Raw genomic sequence first — 19,325 nt, 5'->3', positions numbered from 1 at the left:
TATGTGTGTGTGTGTGTGTGTGTGTGTGCCAATAAAATATTTTAGAATTTTATCATAAATATATTTTATAAGTTTGCATTATTTTCATGACAAATAAATACATTTACATTCCAAATTTTGTAACTCCTTATTCTCTCAAAACTCTCGTAACTCTCATTATTCTTGATTATGATTTTTAAAAAATACTCAAATATATATTTTTTAAATTAAACCGGCTTAAACGAAAGGCAGTACAACAAATGCTACCATGAACTATAAATATTTCACAATTTAAATATATTAAAATAGAATTTGATATATAATCAAACATTATTACACATCACTTTAGCTTCTTTCTTAGTCAATTATTTATAATACTAGAAAAATATGACTGTGCATAAATATTTCAATACAAAAATATTTCAAGACATTTTAATGAACATAGCTACAAATACTGTAAAAATATCAACAAAAATATGAAATGATGAATGCTAATGGTTTTATCTTTTAGCTTGGAGCACATGGTTATGCCTTCCTCATCACAAACAATGGATACATCCTGGCACATCCTGATTTAAGACCACTGGTGAGTCCATCTGAATTTTCTTACTGTCTCAATCACTCAAGCATCTGCTCCTCTTGATAGATATGAAATATAATGGACTGATATTGATTTGTCATCCCTCTTGCTGTTTTTTCTCAATTTTTGTAACAGTACAGTGATGGGAAGAAGTTGAAACCCAAGCCCAACTACAACAGTGTGGATCTGTCAGAGGCTGAGTGGGAGGACACTGAGGACAGTGTGAGTTGTCCACATACAGTACATACACTTACTTCCTGTAAGCATCCGCACTGTTTTACGGCTCAGAAAAATCATAATGATGTCCTGCCCTGTCTGTGCAGTTGAGAACAGCCATGGTGAAGGGAGAAACTGGCACTCTGAATTTAGATGTGAGAGCAGCTGTGGACAAAGGGGTGAGTGTTTGCATCAGCCATCTTTTGTTATAACGTTAAATTACTTGAACTACTCCTTTTGGGTGAATTGAACAAGTCCTGACAAGAATGTGTCCATTTAAGCACATTTCCCCTCATATTCTCATTACATGCAGTAATAATAAAATGTTTCATTTTTGCCTGATTGCCCACATCACACTTATTATTATGTTTTTTTCTTCAGTAAAATGTGACCTGGACATGTTCTTGATAGGTTTTGTGAGATTCATCCTTTTAATAACACGTGTAACCTAAAGTGATAACAAATTAAGTTTTATGTAATTGTTATATTTTGGGCAACAACCTATAATAAATCTGTCTTTGTGACTGTATTTTTTATTTTATTCCCCAGAAAAGGCCTGTGTTCCTCAAAAATGATTATTTCTACACAACCATCAATGAAACTCCGTTTAGGTTTGATATGCTTCTCACATTCTCAAAATATTCCCTTCATACTTACATGTTGAAATTAATTAAAAACATTTTATTGTAACGTATTTTACCCTTCAATACCTTCAGTCGACCTTCATATGATGTCTTTAATGCATATTTATGATGTGCTTTCAGCTTTGGGATGGTGCTTACAAGAGGTCATGGACAGTATGTGTTCTTTGGGAATGTTTCCGTGGAGGAGGGTGAGTTTACCGTATGATTAATAGCTCATGTGATAAACAGGTGGTGAAAATGATACAGTACCCTTCAAAAGTTTACAAGATGATTTAAAAAAAAAAAGGAAATTAATACTTTTATTCACCAAGGACATATTCAATTGTTCAAAAGAGACAGTAAAAACATTTATAATGTTACACAAAAATTATATTTTAAATAAATACTGTTCTTTTGAAATTTCTATTCAACAAAGCATCCTGAAAAAATGTATCAAGGTTTTCACAAAAATATGCAGCACAATTGTTTTCAACATTAATAATAATAATAATAATAATAATAATAATGTTTTTGGAGTAGCAAATCAGCATATTAGAATGATTTATGAAGGATCATGTGACACTGAAGACTGGAGTAATGGAAACAGATCTTTTAAGTTGTAATAATATTTCACAATTTTGCTGCATTTTTGATCAAACAAATGCAGCCTTGGTGAGCGTAAGAGACCTCTTTTAAAAACATCAAAAAAATCTTACTGACCCCATATATGAGTAGCAGCTGTAATTTATCTAAAAATGTATATAAAATTGATTTCATTTTCTATTATTATAAATTTAGAAATATTGATATTTTTCACTCTTTGTTTAGATAACCATAGATCACAAATTCAGTCATTCATATTTTTATGATGGATTTTTTTTCTGTTTAAGACCAAAAGCCTGGGTCTGCGACAAGGGTAAAACAATAAAATTGATACATAATAGGCATTTGAAAAGTAGCCAAAATGAATGCTTTTACAGAGATTTAAAAAAGTTTCCTTCATATACCAAGAAGAAAAATGGTTTAATAAACCTCAACCCCTGGGAAATAAAAGTGCCTGAAGTTAAGAACACCCATTAAGAAATTGTCAACACACACAGTGAAAAGAATATATTATTATTATAGAATGAGCTATTTTCTCCTTTCTTTAGGTCTTCATGACCTTCAGCAGCCAGACCTCACTATAGCAGATGAATGGTAAGTACTGTCGATTTGAGGTGAGAATATGAAAATCTTTCTTCTGAACACCGTCAGGACAACAGGTTCCTTAAAAACGTTCAAACTTAGTTCTACGTCTTGTTAAGTTGAACTATGGTCTTTGGTTTACCCACTCAGGATGTATTGTGAGACAGATATTGACCCACACCACCGTAAGCTCACTCAGCTCCAGGCTGTGGTCCGATACCTGACTGGGAAAGAGCCGGACTTGGAGTGTACGTTTTCCTCAACTGTATTTTACATTTTCTGTAGTATTTTCTATGCAGATGAAAAAAAAACTTTAAACAGGAAGTTATGCTCATCCCATGATTTAATTATTTTTTTATTATACTGTGGCTAATTTGCTGAATGTTTTCAACTAACAATAAGAGTGTACTTTCAACTCTGTTTAACACATTTTATCAGACACTCAGTTATAACAATAACCATATGCTATTCTTAAAGTAAAGGTTTTATTTTTGCATCAGGTGACGAGATACTTCTTCAGCAAGTTCTTTTCGATGCAGTGGTAACCGCTCCACTGGAGGCCTACTGGACCGCGCTAATGCTAACCGCCCCAGGGTAAGAGGCTTTATTTAATCTCTGGATGTTGTGCTTTTTTGTGTGCCTCTTTTTTATTTTGAAGAACATTTTGGGGGAAAAAAGGAGTCAGTGTTTATAGTCATTCTTTCTTTGCTTTTATAGCGTAGATGAAGGCATGGAGTCGGCTTTCCTGGGAACCCGCTCTGGGCTCATGCGTGTGATCAGATATGCAGGAAGTGAGAAACGTGTTGGAAAGTGAGTGAGCTATTTAAAAAAAACAAACAACATATATATAAATGATATTTTTTAATGATCATTTATTATCATTTGCATGATTAATTTATTTGTGTGTATATATAATGAATGTCACTGGACCACCTAAAATACATTTTTAGAGTGTTTTGAGATAAAGAAAAAACATTTGATACCATTGTCAGATTTAATTTCTCATTTGAAATATGAGAAAACTGAGAGATTTTGGTCTTTCCCCAAGTGTCCTAATACTTTGACCTCACAGGAAGTTCTTGACCCCTGTGGACAAAGAGAACCTCTTCACAGTGGACCACTTTCCCATTTGGTATCGCCTGGCAGCTGAGAACAAACCTGGTCAATTCTTCTTCTATGTCCCTCATGATGATATAAACAAAGGTGCTTAAAAAGTCGTTGTTAAATGGATTTGTTGCAGTGTTACAGTTTACATGTGTTTTATCAGCTTCAGTATGCTCTGACCTCTGTCCAACAGGCAAGAACACTTTTGTGGCGGTAACATCTGTGACGGTTACTGAAGGGAAGAGAACAGCTGTTGCTGGAGGTAAGATATCTGTCTTCCATTGTCTGCTGAAATCTGATTTTACATTCAACATACCATTTTGTGATCATTCAGCACATTACTAATTATACAAAATGGAGTGGTGTCCAAATTTTCGAGACCATATTAGAATTTTTTGGGCTGATATTAAATATTTAATTGTTCATGCTCATTTCCCCTATTTTTACATTTATAATACCTTTGTCATCATCTAATGCTCACAGTTAATCTTTTGTGATTTAATAAGCTAATATTTAATAACACTGTTAAATATAATCTTTTGCACATATGAAAATGAATATCCATATAATGTCTTGTTGCGTTTAAAATGATTGATTTTAGTTGTTAGTGTATTATTTTTCATTTATTTTGACCAAATAATATAGAATTTTAATAACACGAAAATAATAATGAACTTATTTATATCGACCAGAATATTGGCGCATCCCTAATGTAGACATATGTTACTTAAATATTGAACATACATATACATTTAAAATATTATTCTGTTTCTCAATTTTAGAAAAGTATACTGTTTAATATGCTAATTAACAACTGATTGATTGCAACTATAAGAAATCAAACACAGAGAGTTGGTTTGTTAGGAGAATTCATAGGAAAATATAGAAGTTTACATGAAATCATATTCAATATTTTCTTTTTATGTTCCTTAAATCTACTTAACAGCTAGTAGTTTATTATATTTGTATTTTTGAGTCTTTTTGAACCAGTTTGCATGAGCTGTAATTGCTCCTGACCTACATTGGGTCATTTGCTCTCCAACTCTCGCTCCCAAACATACATTTATAAATATATGTACATCAATGATAAACTGTAGCTTCCAGTAGGTTCCTCATGTGCTTTAAACACACACTTCTGGAGGAAATGCCATCCATCCTACACACTCTGTGGCTTCTGCTCCTTTTCCGATAGTTGGCATCAGATCCTCCTTTTCATCCTGCTCTGGTTCCTTAGCCACCATCAGCGGCTGTTGCTGCTGGCTGTTTCTCTCTGTCAGCTGCTGCTGTTCGTGAGCCATCAGGATTGCGTAGATGCAGCCGTAGGTGGCTGTTACCACCATCATCACACACACCACGCCACACACCACCCCAGCTACCACCACCGTGGCAGTCGCTCGACGCACACTCACAGACCGGTAGCGCTGGCGCATGCAGTCTCCAGCCGACCCGGCTGGTACCTGGTGGCCCTCAGCAGCTGATGGGCTCCTGGTCTCGAGATAGAGGGGGTAACAATGTCTAAACATCTCCATAGGGATACTGCGAAGATCCTTACCATGCAAATTAGCAGGAAAGGAGCAGTTGGCAGAATCTACATTGCCACCTATGGAATGATAAAAGAGAAAGACAAAACTTTTATGGAAATTGAGAATTAATTTAAAATATAAATAAAAAATGAAAAACGTTAAATGTATTGGTATATGTTAAATATGTATGTCGAGTATTTTTAAATTGATAGATTTTATTAAATATATGAAAATTCTGACAAATACCAATAAGCCTATAAGTAATTTCGTGTTTTGGCCATTAACAGATTAGTCAATAAAAAATGTGATAATATTTGGTCTAAAAAAACAAAAAATAAAAAATATGAATTTCTATAATATTCATTCATAATTTATTATTTTATGATTCATTTATATATACACAAACACACATACACATACACACATACATATATATATATATATATATATATATATATATTTACATATTATATTATATATTATTAATTTAGGATGTATTTTATCTTAGTCAATGAACATTGATGGTTGGAGCAGCTTAAAAAACTACAAGTGAATTTAGACATCACAACATTATAATTATCACATCACAGCATTATAATTTACACTATGAAAAATGGGTATTCATTCTGAGATTTGCTAAAGATTGCAGTTAACAGTGTTATTGAATTATTGGTGTTTTTGTGAGCGGTAAATGATGGCAAAGGTAATCTAAATGTATAAATAGACTAAATGAGCTTGCAAGATTCGCCAACAACACACTTCTGTCTTGTGATGTATGGCGCATTTCTCCAATCATTTAGTCCGTTAAACTCTGTCCCTTTATTACAATCAACTGCAACTCGCATTCATGTCCGCCTCCTTTCAATCAATAACCGATGCATAGAACCACATCCCACCATACATTTTTTAAATAATTAATTTCACTCAGATTTACATCACAATGAGGAAAAGATCTGTCACTACTTCCGTTACATTGTGACTTTAAATCTCTGAAATCTCTCTAAATCGGCATATGATGTTGATATATTGTACATCACTAATTCCCAGCAGTGATAAATAACTTCTCTCACCTGTATATATAATCCATTCCAGCCAATGCTTGAGTGGAATTAAATTGCAGTTGCAATTCCATGGGTTTCCCTCGAGCAGAAGGTGCTGTAGAGCATTTGCTGGCTCAAGTGAAGTCTGCTGCAGAGTTCTCAGCCTGTTACCCGTAAGCGAGAGCCACACTAGGTTCTGGAGCCCATCCAATAGCTGTGTGGGCATGGAGCTGAGACTGTTCAAGGAAAGATCTAGACGCCTAAGCTCAGTCAGGCCTTTAAACTGATCTGGATTCAGTTCCTTAAGCCTGTTGTCTCTTAGAGCCAGTTCTGTTAGGCTGCCGAGGTCAGAGAACAATGCTCTTTCTCCTTTTTTCCTGTCACATTTGTTGCATTAAACTCTCAAGGATTAAACTGTCCACACCATTAGATAATAAATCAGAGCTGAGAACAACATCCGCTTTATCAGTGAAAAGAGGATCAAATTTTGCATGCTGGAATGTGCATTTCTCGTAATACATAAAATTGAATTAAATCTGTAAAAAAACAAAAAAAAACCAGATATTTTTATATCTGGTTAAACGGGTTTGTTCTATAGATCTAGAATAGAAATAAAAACCTAAAGAAAATTTATCAAAAGCATAGATTTAAGAATTAAATGGTATGAACTTATCTTATACTAAAAACTGTTGTAAAGAAAGCAATTATTCTGTCTAACGAAGTCCTAAATATTGAATGAGCACAAACAACGACCATTGCTTATTTAACCTAATCAGTGAGATATGATTGCACTAAAAGCAAATCAGACCTGAAACATACCTTCCATAGTCCTCATCTATGGTTCCTCATGATTACTCCTCTCAAGCTCTCAAGACAGATTGAGCGAAACAACAGAAAATGAAAGAAACAAGAGGATCTGGCAGTTGTTCACAGCTTGAAAAGTCCAGAGTGTGTATGAGCGTGGGTCACATCAGTAAGCGGGACTAACATTAGAACAGTCTGTGCCTGCCTGCACGGCCAGAGAGAGAGAGATGGATGGACTGAGGAGGGGGTAGAGGAGATAAAACATCAGCTGATACAGCTTAGAAAATGGTAGCTTCTTCAGTTTTTTCATGACTCTTTGCTGTAGCTTATGATTTTGAACATATGAGGATTAATCGTGTGATATACAGCGTCAACAGATGTCGTCAAGCAAAACATTAATACAGGGTTCTTTTGCTCATGGAAAACCTGGAAATATCAGGGAATTTTAAAATGAAGATTTCCAGAGCTTGAAAAATCTTGGAACTTTATAATGATAATTATTATTATTATTTTTAATAAATTATGTAAATTGTTAACAAAATATTTATTTGTCTTGTTATGATCAGATCTAAAATATTGAATTGACTCGAAATATGAATGCAGTAAAATTATATTTTAAAATGATCCAGTAATCACAAACAACTGAAAAATAATAGATTCATAAAATCATAAAATATTTATGGAAGTTGTTATCAAAATATTAATTTGTCTTGTTATGATCTGCTCTAAAATATTGAATTGACTGGAAATTGTCGATAAAAGTATTTTAAAGATCCTGGCAATTAATATAAATTATTATTTTTTTTTTTACAAATATTGTAAAAAGTTTTTTATCCAATATATATATATATATATATATATATATTTGTAACCCTCAGCACAAAACTATTTAATTGACTAGAAATGTGAATGCAACCTCTATAAAATGATCTGAAACGTTTTCTGATTTTATTAATTTTTTTCTTCCATGTGCAGCTATTGGAATGCAGGCATCCCTGGACCTGCTGGAGAGAGTGTTCATGTCTATTGCCAAACAAGTGAGTTTGACCTCAAAAATATTCATATTAGATATTTGTATTATTAATATTATTTCTTGTACATATGTTAAATATTTTATATATATAATTAATGAACAAATACGAAATTATACATATTAAAATATTAATATTATAAATGAATACAGGTGTGAATCTGTCACCGTAAGACAAAAAAATGTGTAGAAAAACAGATAATGTCCTGCAAGAAAATGTGTACATTTTCTGTTAAATTACGGACATTATCTTCAACCCAAAACCAATTCACAATGCTATTGCGTTCAAAATACGCAAACACCTGTAAAAAAATCTATACGGAAAATTCCTTCATATTAACACAGCACACTGAGCCGTATTTTTACAGACTTTTCTTGAGTGTGTGTAGTGTAGAGGCAGACTGCGAATGACAACAATCTAGTAATATTAAGTGCTGCGGTCCTGAAGGTCTTCGATTAATGGTGTGTATCTGTTCCTGTCCGCCTCACACTGACGAATGAGCAAATAGTATTTGTCACTGGAGATTTCTAAGCGTATACACGTACATGCTCACGTCTGCAGGCCTCCAAGCAATTTATCAAGATGCTTGCTACTTACCAAACACTTTTTATTCAATGCAATTTGCCACATGACTTATGGTCCCTTCTGGGGTTTAAACCTAGGACCTTTCAATCACCACCCCTGTTTCACACAAGGGCTCTTTTCTTGTTGTTTTTGCAATCTAGTGCAACACACACAAACAACTATCTAAAACATGTAACCTTTTCCTTTTCCTCCTTTTCTTCCTGTATTTCCTCCTGTCAGCCAAACAACACAGATGTAAGTAATGCATTTTTATTTCTAAATAAAACCCCCACAAATTTAAACATGCACCAAATTCTGGAAACAGAGTTGCAAAAGACTCTTTTTAGATCCCATTCATAGAAAGTGCCGTAATGTAATCTCTATACATTTAATTTAGTAATTTCACCACTGTAGTGTTTACTAAATATAATGCATTTGATAAAATGTTCTTGTCCATTTGCTAAAGCCTTTGCGGTTGTCTTCTTACTCTTTGCAGTGCAATGATGTGGACGGTATATGTCCTCTCAGCTGTGAGAGCATCGTGAGTAAAGCTAATTGACTCTTCTTTGTGTTATCTTTATGTAATCTGTGAATCGTTGTTCTGAATCAGTTCATTTACACAAACCGATTCACTATAATGAATTTTGATCCAGTTCAACAAGGGAGATCAATTCTAATCCAACTGTTTTTCACAGGATGTGAACTGTTATCTTGTTGACAATAATGGCTTCATAATGGTCTCAAAGGAAAAAGGAGATGTGAGTACTTCGTACACTTCGTTGAACACACATTGACCTTTTGTGACAACATGCCCCAACAGCATTTTGTCACAGAAGAGAAGCATAAAATGAAAGATGGTGACCTGTGTTAGGTGACGGTTTTAGCTGCATGTTTCCTTGCCCAGGAGGTTTGATGTGAAGGGCAGGTGACGAGATAGGCGGACACTCTCCCGTGAGGACTCGATAATGTACCACAAGTTTGTCCTTGGAGCAAATAGATAGAGTCTCAAATAAGACAGTGATTGAGAGAATGGACTTGGTAAAATTGGATTAGCTTGGAAAGGTCAGCACATCTTTTTTAATTTTAGCGTTTGGGCTTTTATAGGATAGTAGAGTGCATACAGAAAATAGGAGCGTCGTAATAGAGAATGCCGCACTTTATGCAAATGAATATGATGCTTGCATACAATCATTATTTTTTAGCGGTTGGATTTTGTGTGACAAAAATATCCTTTAAATTGACAATATTCGCCCCGTTAACCAACAGAAAGCTGCTTGATTTAAAAGTGAATTCTGTGCTTCTGTGCAGTACTGTACATTGATACACTATTGACAATACACAGTGGACTATAAAAATGTTGCTAATGTGAACATAACTTTACACATTCCGCAAAACTTAGTTCAAGTTTTCTTGTCAATTTGCATCATTTTCCCAGAAGCAAGTTGTAACATTATGTTTAGGTTATGTGGATTTGATTAGTCTCATATGATGTGTCTGAGCTAAAGGAATAGTTTGCCTAAAAATAAAAATTTGCTGAAAATTTACTCACCCTCAGGCCATCCAGTATGTAAAGGAGTTTGTTTCTTCATAGGAACAGATTTGGAGAAATATAGCATTGCATCACTTGCTCACCAGTGGATCCTCTGCAGTGAATGGGTGCTGTCAGAATGAGAGCCCAAACAGCTGATAAAAACATCACAATAATCCACAAGCAATCCACTCAACTCCAGTCCATCAGTTAACACCTTATGAAGTGAAAAGCTATGTTTGTAATCATTTGTGTTTGTAAATCCATCAGGTTTTTAACTTCAAACCATTGTTTCCAACTGAAATGTGAGAACTCTATCCATAATATTAGTTTCTCCAGTGAAAAAGTTATCTTGTCTGAATCAGGAGAAAAATATGCACAGATCAAGCACCATTTAAAAGTGAAAACATAAACAAATATGTTGGTGGATTTTGATGTGAGAGACAACAGGAGATGGACTTTTTCACTGGGGGAAGCGTTATTATGGATTATGGACTTTATTTTGTATTTCAGCCAGAAGCAACATTTTGGTGTTAAAATGTTTTAATGATGGATTGGGTTATTACAAATATGCAGCTTTTCGCTTCACAAGATGTCAGTTGATGGACTGGAGTTTTGTGGATTATTGTGATGTTTTTATCAGCTGTTTGGACTCTAATTCTGACGGCACCCATTCACTGCAGAGGATCAATTGGTAAACAAGTGATGTAATGCTAAATTTCTCCAAATCTGTTCCCATGCATGAAGAAACAAACTCAGGGACATCTTGGATGGACTGAAGGTGAGTGAATTTCCAGCAAATGTTATTTTTGGGTGAACTATTCCTGTAATTCACTGTTGAGCTTTAGCTTTTTGACTATGGTAGAATTATTTGAAACAAAATCATATAGATTTTTCTTCTTCAAAAACAATGTTTAGTGCATTGTTAATACAAATTATGATATTTTAGTTAACATTGTTTTATTTAAATTGTTGTGATTATTATCTTCATCGTGTATGAAAATGTAAATGCTGTGTATTTTGTTGCATATCCATCTCTTTATGATGACAATGGTCTCATACCATAACCGCAGCTGTTTAGAGCAGAGCATGTGAGCGGAGCGGAGTGGTAATATTTCCTTAAGAGCGCAGAGCGCCTTTCTGAAGATTCCGCTCCGCTCGCTCAATACGCTCAGCGCCGCTCGCTCAACCACACATTTCATTACACCAAATACACAAAATAATGTTCTTTTTTAGCAACGTCATATGACCCCTTTAATGATGTATTTCTTTCTTACAATCATGAAGATTATCACTTCGCAAGACATTTAATTGATGTACTGGGGATTTTTATTACTTGGATTACTTGTGGATTATTGTAATGTTTTTATCAGCTGTTTAGACTCTCATTCTGATGGCACCCATTCACTGCAGATGATCCATTGGTTGAGCAAGTGATGTAATGCTAAATTTCTCCAGATCTTTTCTGAAGAAGAAACAAACTCCTATAATTCTTCAGTGGCCTGAGGGTGAGTACATTTTCAGAAAGTTTCAATTTTTTTTGTTAACTATTCAAAAACCATATAGATTTTTCTCCTTCAAAAACATTGTTTAGTGCATTGTTAATTATAAATCATGATATTTTAGTCAACAGTATGTTTTATTTAAATCATTATGATAAATGTCATCATTATTGTTGACTTATGTATTAGATTAATTGTGTATTATTGTATTTGGTTGCATATATCCATATGCTGACAATGGTTTCATACCATAACCGCAGCTGTTTGTTGCAACACATGCATTGTAGCTATGTGAGCAGTAGCCAGGAGATGAATGCTTATGGAGTCTAATCCCAGATTGCCGTGGGGCAGACAGGGCAGAATCAGGCATCTGTTTGCACAACTGGATCACTGCACATCTGTCTGTCTATGAGCGTGTAGGTGTGTGTGTGTTTATTCATCATGGGATTCAGAAATTATTTCATATTGTCATACTGTATATCTAAACCTGAATAATCCTTCAGTCTGCTGTATGTATGCTTTAGTCTCTGTGTCCTTTCACACAGGTTGGTAAATTCTTCGGGGAAATAGATGGATCAGTCATGGCCCAATTACTAAAATCTGGCTTGTTTAAAAGGTAACTGGACTCCATACTGTTTTTATTTATTTATTTAATAAATTAATAGAATAGAATAGAATAAATGTTATTCTTTGGTGAATTATTCCTTTAAAGTTTAGTGGTACTTTGAAAATTTGAACATGAAGTAATGCTACTGTATATTGTTCTGCAGGGTGACTCTGTATGACTACCAGGCCATGTGTAAGAATGCCCATCATCACGCTAGTGGAGCTCGACCACTGCTCAGCGTACGAACACCTTAGCATCTATTAGAGAGAAACGTATCTTTTTAATGCATAATGCAGTCTATATTGTGCTGACACTGTTGACAATCCACCTCTGTTCACCTCACAGCCTTTCTATGGTGTGCTGGCATTAGTAAAGTGGTTCTTCTCACATTTTGTGATGTAAGTGCTGTTTGAGGTTGTGAAACCAGGGGGAACATGAACTATTTTATTCATTTAAAATGTAATTTGATTTGCCAGTAAAAATGTATCCTCACTTCGAAACTTACAGGTTTCTGTTGGAGTTCAACATCTGCGGACTTTGGCATAATGACTATGTAGTGGATGGTAAGTTAAGAAGTTATGGAAGTAACAGTAAAACCGTTGAGACTGGACTCAACAAAACTACAGTGATCACAATATAATAAAAAGAGGCCTTGCAGCATGTCATGATGTGACCAAGCATATAAATTTAATCGCCATAATATTTTTGTATCATTTAATGTGTCATCATATGTAGTGTCTGCCTCGCTTCATTTTCTTTCTTCATTCTCCATTTCCATTGTTGTTCATCATTTTGCTGTAATTGTTTCTCATTGACGTTGTTCAGCTAAAGCTGGGTTTCATGCGAGTGAGTATCCACATGCGTCCTTGAGCACATGTCCTTCATCTAGTTTGTGCCTTTCTTTAGCCAGGATCCAACTAGAGCCTGACATGGTCATTTGTAGCGAATGAAATGCCTTAGTCATCTGTAGTGCCTTTAGCATGGAAATAGGTTTTCTAGACAAAATATTAGTCTAGTCTGAAAGTTTAGGAGATCCTGATTTATTGTGAGAATGGGAAAGTAAGCACTTCAAATAGTTACATCCAATACATAGTGCTCATTATTCATCAGAGATTATTAAACAGTTGTGCTAATACACTGTATTGCTAACTGCTTTACTTAAAAAACCTGTGGTCTACAGACAGACTTTTTGAAGCCCTTATCCATCGGTTATAATGAAAATCTTGTTTTCTCCAGCTCACAGACAGAAGAAAGTGGAACTAATGCAGCCTTGTAACACAGAATATCCTGGCTTCATGTATGACACGTCCATCAGAGAGACCAACAGCATCATCAAATGTGGCCGTTGTCAGAAGTACGTCCATCAGTCAGACTGTCTTCAGATGAGTGGATTTGTGCCAGTAACAATTTGTCAATGTCTCTCTCTTTCTCTGTCATATTTCAGGATGTTTGTCCTACAGCAGGTTCCTAACAGTAACCTGGTCATGCTGGTGGTCCAGGCCGACTGCGACTGCTCCCGACAGTACGCTCCCATTACACTCGCGCCCAGAGAGGTCAAATATATCCTTCCATGATGATGAGTTTCTTGTCTTTGAAATGTGGTTTTAGTTCAACTTTGTGGGAAACTGAGGTCTTCTTAACTCCTTTGAACATAATGCCACGGTTAAGTGCAACAGGATGAAATCTCAGAAGATTCGCAGACGACCAGAGTCATGTCACGCATACCATCCTCATGTAAGCCACCACATTCATACAGTGCATGAACATAAAAGATGTTTACATATAGTCCACAAGAGAAAATAATAGTTAGATAATAGTTAGAAAATAACAGCTGTTATCCAGGTAACAACATAGAATCAAGCATATGTAGTATGTATATATATATATATATATATATATATAGCACTTGAAAAAACACAAAGAAACCACAATAAAGGCCAGAAACATTATTTATTGAACACTGATTGTTCTAACAAATAAATATGACAATAAGAGCACTGATGTCCGATATATTCTCCTCTAAAGTGCCAATAACTTTAAAATGGCCAGCTGATTCCAAACCAATCTTTTTGGTTTTAGACCTTTTCCCTTTTTTAGCATGTTCGCCAACACTGAAAAATTAGCCAACATTCACTGCATTACTTTGCGGCTGGAAATGGAATCGTATGAATATCCTTAGCACAAGTACAAAGTGACAGAAATGCTTCTTTGTTCCAAAACGGGAATTGTGGTATCACAGGAACCGGATTCCAGCCCCAAACTGCACTCCATCACATATCCTGAGAGACAAAACGCATCAGTATATTACAAATTCATAATAGTAGGATAACGCTAGTACATTAAAAGTGTAATATGTGGTTGTGATTGATTATGTGAGTATCTATGATTGTCTACCTGTCTCCGCTCTGGACGCCCATGGGAATGCAGTAGTTGAGCTCCAGCCGAGCGATGTTCCCTAGACGCAACACAATACCCGCTCCATAAGACCAGCGGATACATTCGGCCAGCTTGCTCAGGTGTGCCCTGGGTCCTTCCCCTAGTGGATGATTTCAATTATAGCAACAATTATAAGTAAAAGAAGGAGAAAAATATGACCTTTGCAGCCTTCTTTATCGTACCATAGTTGAGGTTACACAGGTTTCCGGCATTGAGGAAGAAATGTGTCCTGAAAAGTTCTCCGAAGCCGCCTCTACCTGGCCTGAATGGGAGAGGGGTGTACAGATGAAGCCCTCCAGCCCAAAACGCCTCCCCACCGAGGTAATCGCCTGTCATCAAAGTGAGACAACAAACCTTAGTTGTGAATATTGAGATACTGAGCTTCACTGTCAGAGTCAGAATCAGTTACCTTCACTCTGAGGGCCGATACTGTACATGCTGTAGCCCCTCACACTGGTCGGACCACCCAAATAGAATCTAAACACACGTTTAAATACAAAATATAAAAATATATTTAAAAAAAAAAATATATATATATATTAGAATAAATGTGAATAAATACTATAATAGTATATTAATGATACTAAAATAACACTGCAATAAACAAACATAAGCAATAGTTTCCTCCACAGCATCTCACCGAGTCCCAGAACAGAGTCTTGTTGAGCTGAATTTCAAAGTCTTCCTTCAGGAAACTGACATCTCCTCCAGTGTAACCTGCCAGTTCCTAACAGACCATAAAAATTAAGTTAATAACGACAGTATTGGATAAACTATTTCTTACAAGGACAACAACTGATTCAAACAAACCTGGTTGATCTTCAGTAAGGCACCTTTTCTTGGAAGAATGGTAGAATTGCGTGTGTCGATGACCATTGTGTGCTGTGAGGAAAACATCATACATATTTAAAACCTAAAAGATATCAATGAGTGTAATAACAAGTTTCAGAGAAGAAACATACGGAAAGTGAGGACTTCAGGGAATTCACACTGGTCAGACCACCCAAATAGAAACTAAACACACGTTTAAATACAAAAACAACATTATTTTGAGTGTTTGTGGGTTATTCTTACCAATGACAGGGAATTCACTAACCTGTCAGCGATAGAGGAGGGTTTGTCTCCAAGAGGCAGCAACATACCGCCCCACAGAGAGGTAGAGAGCACCTACAAAAAGAGGAAAATAAGCAAATGGAACCCTCTAAGACTATTAAAGAACATTTGTTGAAATAAAATAATCAAAATTTAATTAAATACTAAAAAAAAGGTAAACTTATTTTCAGTGCAGAAAGTGTGAACAAATTTTTATTTGAACTTATTTGTGTATTTCTTTATTTTTAATTATTTAATTTTTTATAAAAAAAAAAATATATATATATATTAGAATAAATGTGAATAAATACTATAATAGTATATTAATGATACTAAAATAACACTGCAATAAACAAACATAAGCAATAGTTTCCTCCACAGCATCTCACCGAGTCCCAGAACAGAGTCTTGTTGAGCTGAATTTCAAAGTCTTCCTTCAGGAAACTGACATCTCCTCCAGTGTAACCTGCCAGTTCCTAACAGACCATAAAAATTAAGTTAATAACGACAGTATTGGATAAACTATTTCTTACAAGGACAACAACTGATTCAAACAAACCTGGTTGATCTTCAGTAAGGCACCTTTTCTTGGAAGAATGGTAGAATTGCGTGTGTCGATGACCATTGTGTGCTGTGAGGAAAACATCATACATATTTAAAACCTAAAAGATATCAATGAGTGTAATAACAAGTTTCAGAGAAGAAACATACGGAAAGTGAGGACTTCAGGGAATGGCCACTCTCCTCCCTGACAGAGAAGGAGGCCGTACGGGCCAAACAACCCAGCTCTCTCCACACACCCTCCCACTTCAAAGTGTGATTGGTCCTCCAGATGGGGAACTGGTGATTACAGACAAAACAATGGACAAACAAATTAGATAAATCTCATTTAAATTAGATAGTATCTTACACATATACTAAAGCTTTTGACTTTATCTACTAAAACCTTATTTATGACATAAAATAATATTTGGTTTGATAAAGAGATAATAAAAGAAATTTAATAAAAAAATAAAATAAAAACTTTTTTTTAATTAAATTAAATGATTCAATTAAATTAAAATGAAATTGTAAAAATAAATAAATAAATAAATCCCTTACACTGAACTCTGTGGAGACCCCTCGATCCGTTTCTCTGAGTGAGCTCCATGGGAACTGCCCTGTGACTTTATACAAGTTAATGGAGAAGCTGAAAGAATGAGTAAGTGTCAACAGCAAACCGATTCCCAAAATTAAGTACATTTCTAACTAATCAAAATGTCATTTTTAAATAGAAATCTGCATTAACAGGCCAAGAAACATACTTGCGCTCAAAGTGTCCAGGCTGGGGCTTGAAGAATGACAGGCCATATGAGGTTTCCTTAGTCCCATAAGAGAACTGGAAGGTCAGCTTCTCTGCACGGCCAAAAACATTGGGCAATTTCAGACCCAGCACCTGAAATAAGAACCAGAACAACAATTTTGTAAATCATTTTGGTTTCTTGTAGACACACAGCCAACAGTGACGATGCAGGGAGTCAGTAGCTCACCATGCTTCCCTCGTTGTTCCCAACCATGGTATTGTAACTTCCTGTCATTCTTCTCAGCTCCTTCACCTCGAATGTCACATCTAGTCCATTTGGCAGCGCGTCAGCACCTGTTTTGAGAGGATTTCAGACTTCGATGCATCACTTAGATTATTGGTTATTTACGATTGGTTGTTTGCATAATTCAGCAGTCATACCTTCAGTGGTGTCAATGACAACTTCCACATGTCTGAATATACCCAGACGCAAAAGTTTCTGTCTAGCCTCATGGGACTTCTTCATTACCTGTAACATAATTATTAAGGAGTTATAAATAAATTAAGTAAAAATGAAAGTATGCAATATAATTTAATAGCGTAATTTATCTATTAGCAGCATCTATATAAAGTGATACTCACATCAATCAAGTTTTTGGCACGGAAAACATCTGCAACCTCATATGTTAAAATGTCTTCCTTTGTTCTTCCAAGACCATCGATGTGCACATGCTGTACTACAACCTAAACAATTAAAATACATATGAAAAAAACAAACAAAAAAAACAATACGCCTGATACAAAACCACATTTATGCATGTACAAGAAGTGGATAGATCAATCACATAACACCCATCTCACATCTTTATTTTCAAGAACTTCCTGTTTCTCTTCCTGCTCTGGTTCTCCCAGGTCCATGTCATCTGCTTGAACCCCCAGTTCAGGTCCTTGCATAGGAAGGGGGTCCAGACTCTGGGTCAACAGAAATGTACAAGAGAATGAGTTATAGTGTTTTTAGATCTATTGTGTTATTATGTTAAGGATACTCAAATACTCAAAGAACCTGATGTCTAGTATAAATGATCATCACAGACAATAAGTAAAACAACAGATACTATATAGAAGCGTGCATATACAAAAGCAATGAGATAAGTATTGTATGACAGCTATAGTTTGTTAATGTCCAATGCGACATGTGTCTGTGTTAAAGTGAGAGTGAGCGTTTATATGTGCAGAGTTGATTTATTATCTTACTGACAGTTAATCTGGATTAATGTGTAGTACTAAACGTCATCCTGAACTCGGCCTGTCATTCAAAGACTCTGTTCAGAGGTCATTGCTTTAGCTTCTCCGACAACTCTGGAAAAACGCGCTTACCCTGGCATGCACGGTCCCCATGTTTAAAAGACTTTTTACATTCAAATATCCGCAATATGATAATAAACACAGTTCAGTTTAAAACAGCACAATCCGCGGTCTATCTCTGCCACAAAATGTCCCGGTGGCCGCCATGACACTTGGTAACCACGCCCCTCGCCAATGATGATTGGCGGAGGAGGACAGAACAACTACGTCATGTTCGTCACTATTTTCCTTAAAAGATATGGGGACAAATTGCAGTTTTGACGTTCCACGGGAATCTGCATTCTTTATCCTTCGGTAATGTAGTTTTTCAAAAATATTTTGTGAGTTTATTAGCTTTTTCACAACCTGATTACTGGTTGGTTAAGCATTCCAGTAGGCGGAGCCAACACCTGATTGACAGCCAGCCCATATCCATGGGAACAGCTAAGCGTCCTCGACTGGCTGGTGTTGTGGTCAAATTTTTAATTTGAACAACGACAGTGTAAATACGAGACAGTGTAAATACGAATTTAACACACGAATGCGTCCGCGGTCCGCTGTGGAGAGTTGGGTTAGTATTAAGGCACTTTACTAATAGAATTTCTGAATGAAAAATTGCCAGGTTGAAATGCCAAGGAAATAGGTTATCTTATGACGCTAACGTTAAAATCTTAATAAAAGGGGTCAAAGGAGTAACTTTTATTCTCGCTGTGGTATTGTTGCTGCCGCCATGTCGTGAATACGCTGTGTGTGTTCGTTGTGAAAGCGAAACTTTGTTTGGGGGTCGTCACATGTGGTTGCCGCAAGCCCGCCGGATGCTCCTTTGTGGAATCCGCTGGCCGCCGCTCACTTCAGCCGCCGGCCTCCGCTCACTCTAGCCCGCCC

The 19,325-nt window shown here is 35.8% G+C and overlaps 2 protein-coding genes, 1 long non-coding RNA gene and 1 pseudogene across 3 annotated transcripts in view; 2 read left to right on the top strand and 2 right to left on the bottom strand.

Annotated features, from left to right (window-relative positions):
* The window catches only part of LOC107716619 (voltage-dependent calcium channel subunit alpha-2/delta-4-like), a 25,574-nt gene extending 11,254 nt beyond the window's left edge, over positions 1-14,320 (top strand). The window contains exons 16-39 of the mRNA XM_016523115.1: positions 491-565; positions 695-781; positions 883-954; positions 1,325-1,386; positions 1,540-1,607; positions 2,550-2,595; positions 2,734-2,831; positions 3,084-3,177; positions 3,301-3,393; positions 3,656-3,786; positions 3,881-3,949; positions 8,030-8,091; positions 8,890-8,904; positions 9,146-9,190; positions 9,345-9,407; positions 12,225-12,295; positions 12,450-12,525; positions 12,632-12,684; positions 12,794-12,849; positions 13,112-13,132; positions 13,523-13,640; positions 13,731-13,846; positions 13,938-14,020; positions 14,312-14,320. Of these exons, the coding sequence (XP_016378601.1) occupies positions 491-565; positions 695-781; positions 883-954; positions 1,325-1,386; positions 1,540-1,607; positions 2,550-2,595; positions 2,734-2,831; positions 3,084-3,177; positions 3,301-3,393; positions 3,656-3,786; positions 3,881-3,949; positions 8,030-8,091; positions 8,890-8,904; positions 9,146-9,190; positions 9,345-9,407; positions 12,225-12,295; positions 12,450-12,525; positions 12,632-12,684; positions 12,794-12,849; positions 13,112-13,132; positions 13,523-13,640; positions 13,731-13,846; positions 13,938-14,020; positions 14,312-14,320 (1,683 nt within the window). The remainder of the gene's footprint in view (positions 1-490; positions 566-694; positions 782-882; positions 955-1,324; positions 1,387-1,539; positions 1,608-2,549; positions 2,596-2,733; positions 2,832-3,083; positions 3,178-3,300; positions 3,394-3,655; positions 3,787-3,880; positions 3,950-8,029; positions 8,092-8,889; positions 8,905-9,145; positions 9,191-9,344; positions 9,408-12,224; positions 12,296-12,449; positions 12,526-12,631; positions 12,685-12,793; positions 12,850-13,111; positions 13,133-13,522; positions 13,641-13,730; positions 13,847-13,937; positions 14,021-14,311) is intronic.
* samm50 (SAMM50 sorting and assembly machinery component) lies at positions 14,228-18,621 on the bottom strand. The gene is made up of 15 exons (XM_016523140.1): positions 18,474-18,621; positions 17,958-18,068; positions 17,739-17,840; positions 17,538-17,625; positions 17,344-17,450; positions 17,119-17,249; positions 16,916-17,003; positions 16,526-16,654; positions 16,374-16,445; positions 16,204-16,290; positions 15,819-15,889; positions 15,132-15,199; positions 14,905-15,051; positions 14,681-14,822; positions 14,228-14,565 (listed from the first exon to the last, which is right to left on the bottom strand). The coding sequence occupies exons 1-15, from the start codon at positions 18,492-18,494 to the stop codon at positions 14,520-14,522; spliced, it is 1,410 nt and encodes a 469-aa protein (XP_016378626.1). The 5' UTR covers positions 18,495-18,621; the 3' UTR covers positions 14,228-14,519.
* Positions 15,342-15,707, bottom strand: LOC107716647 (uncharacterized). The gene is made up of 3 exons (XR_001637236.1): positions 15,685-15,707; positions 15,533-15,604; positions 15,342-15,449 (listed from the first exon to the last, which is right to left on the bottom strand). It is a non-coding gene; the product is annotated as an uncharacterized LOC107716647 (long non-coding RNA).
* A 360-nt stretch (positions 18,622-18,981) lies between the features above and the next one.
* LOC107716618 (EF-hand calcium-binding domain-containing protein 6-like) overlaps positions 18,982-19,325 on the top strand; it is a 5,391-nt pseudogene continuing 5,047 nt past the window's right edge.

The sequence above is a fragment of the Sinocyclocheilus rhinocerous genome, unplaced genomic scaffold, assembly GCF_001515625.1.
Source record: "Sinocyclocheilus rhinocerous isolate Xijiao unplaced genomic scaffold, SAMN03320098_v1.1 scaffold1201, whole genome shotgun sequence".
NCBI lineage: Eukaryota > Metazoa > Chordata > Actinopteri > Cypriniformes > Cyprinidae > Sinocyclocheilus > Sinocyclocheilus rhinocerous.
Note: the sequence above shows the minus strand (reverse complement) of the source record. Positions and strands in the feature narration are given on the sequence as shown.

Excerpts from the sequence above, each read along its gene's own strand:
- samm50 (XM_016523140.1), bottom strand. The coding sequence starts at position 18,494 with ATGGGGACCGTGCATGCCAGG. Across the intron at positions 16,446-16,525 it reads CCCTGAAGTCCTCACTTTCC|CACACAATGGTCATCGACAC; the intron begins GTATGTTTCTTC and ends TTTTCCTCACAG. Across the intron at positions 16,291-16,373 it reads CCTTACTGAAGATCAACCAG|GAACTGGCAGGTTACACTGG; the intron begins GTTTGTTTGAAT and ends ATGGTCTGTTAG.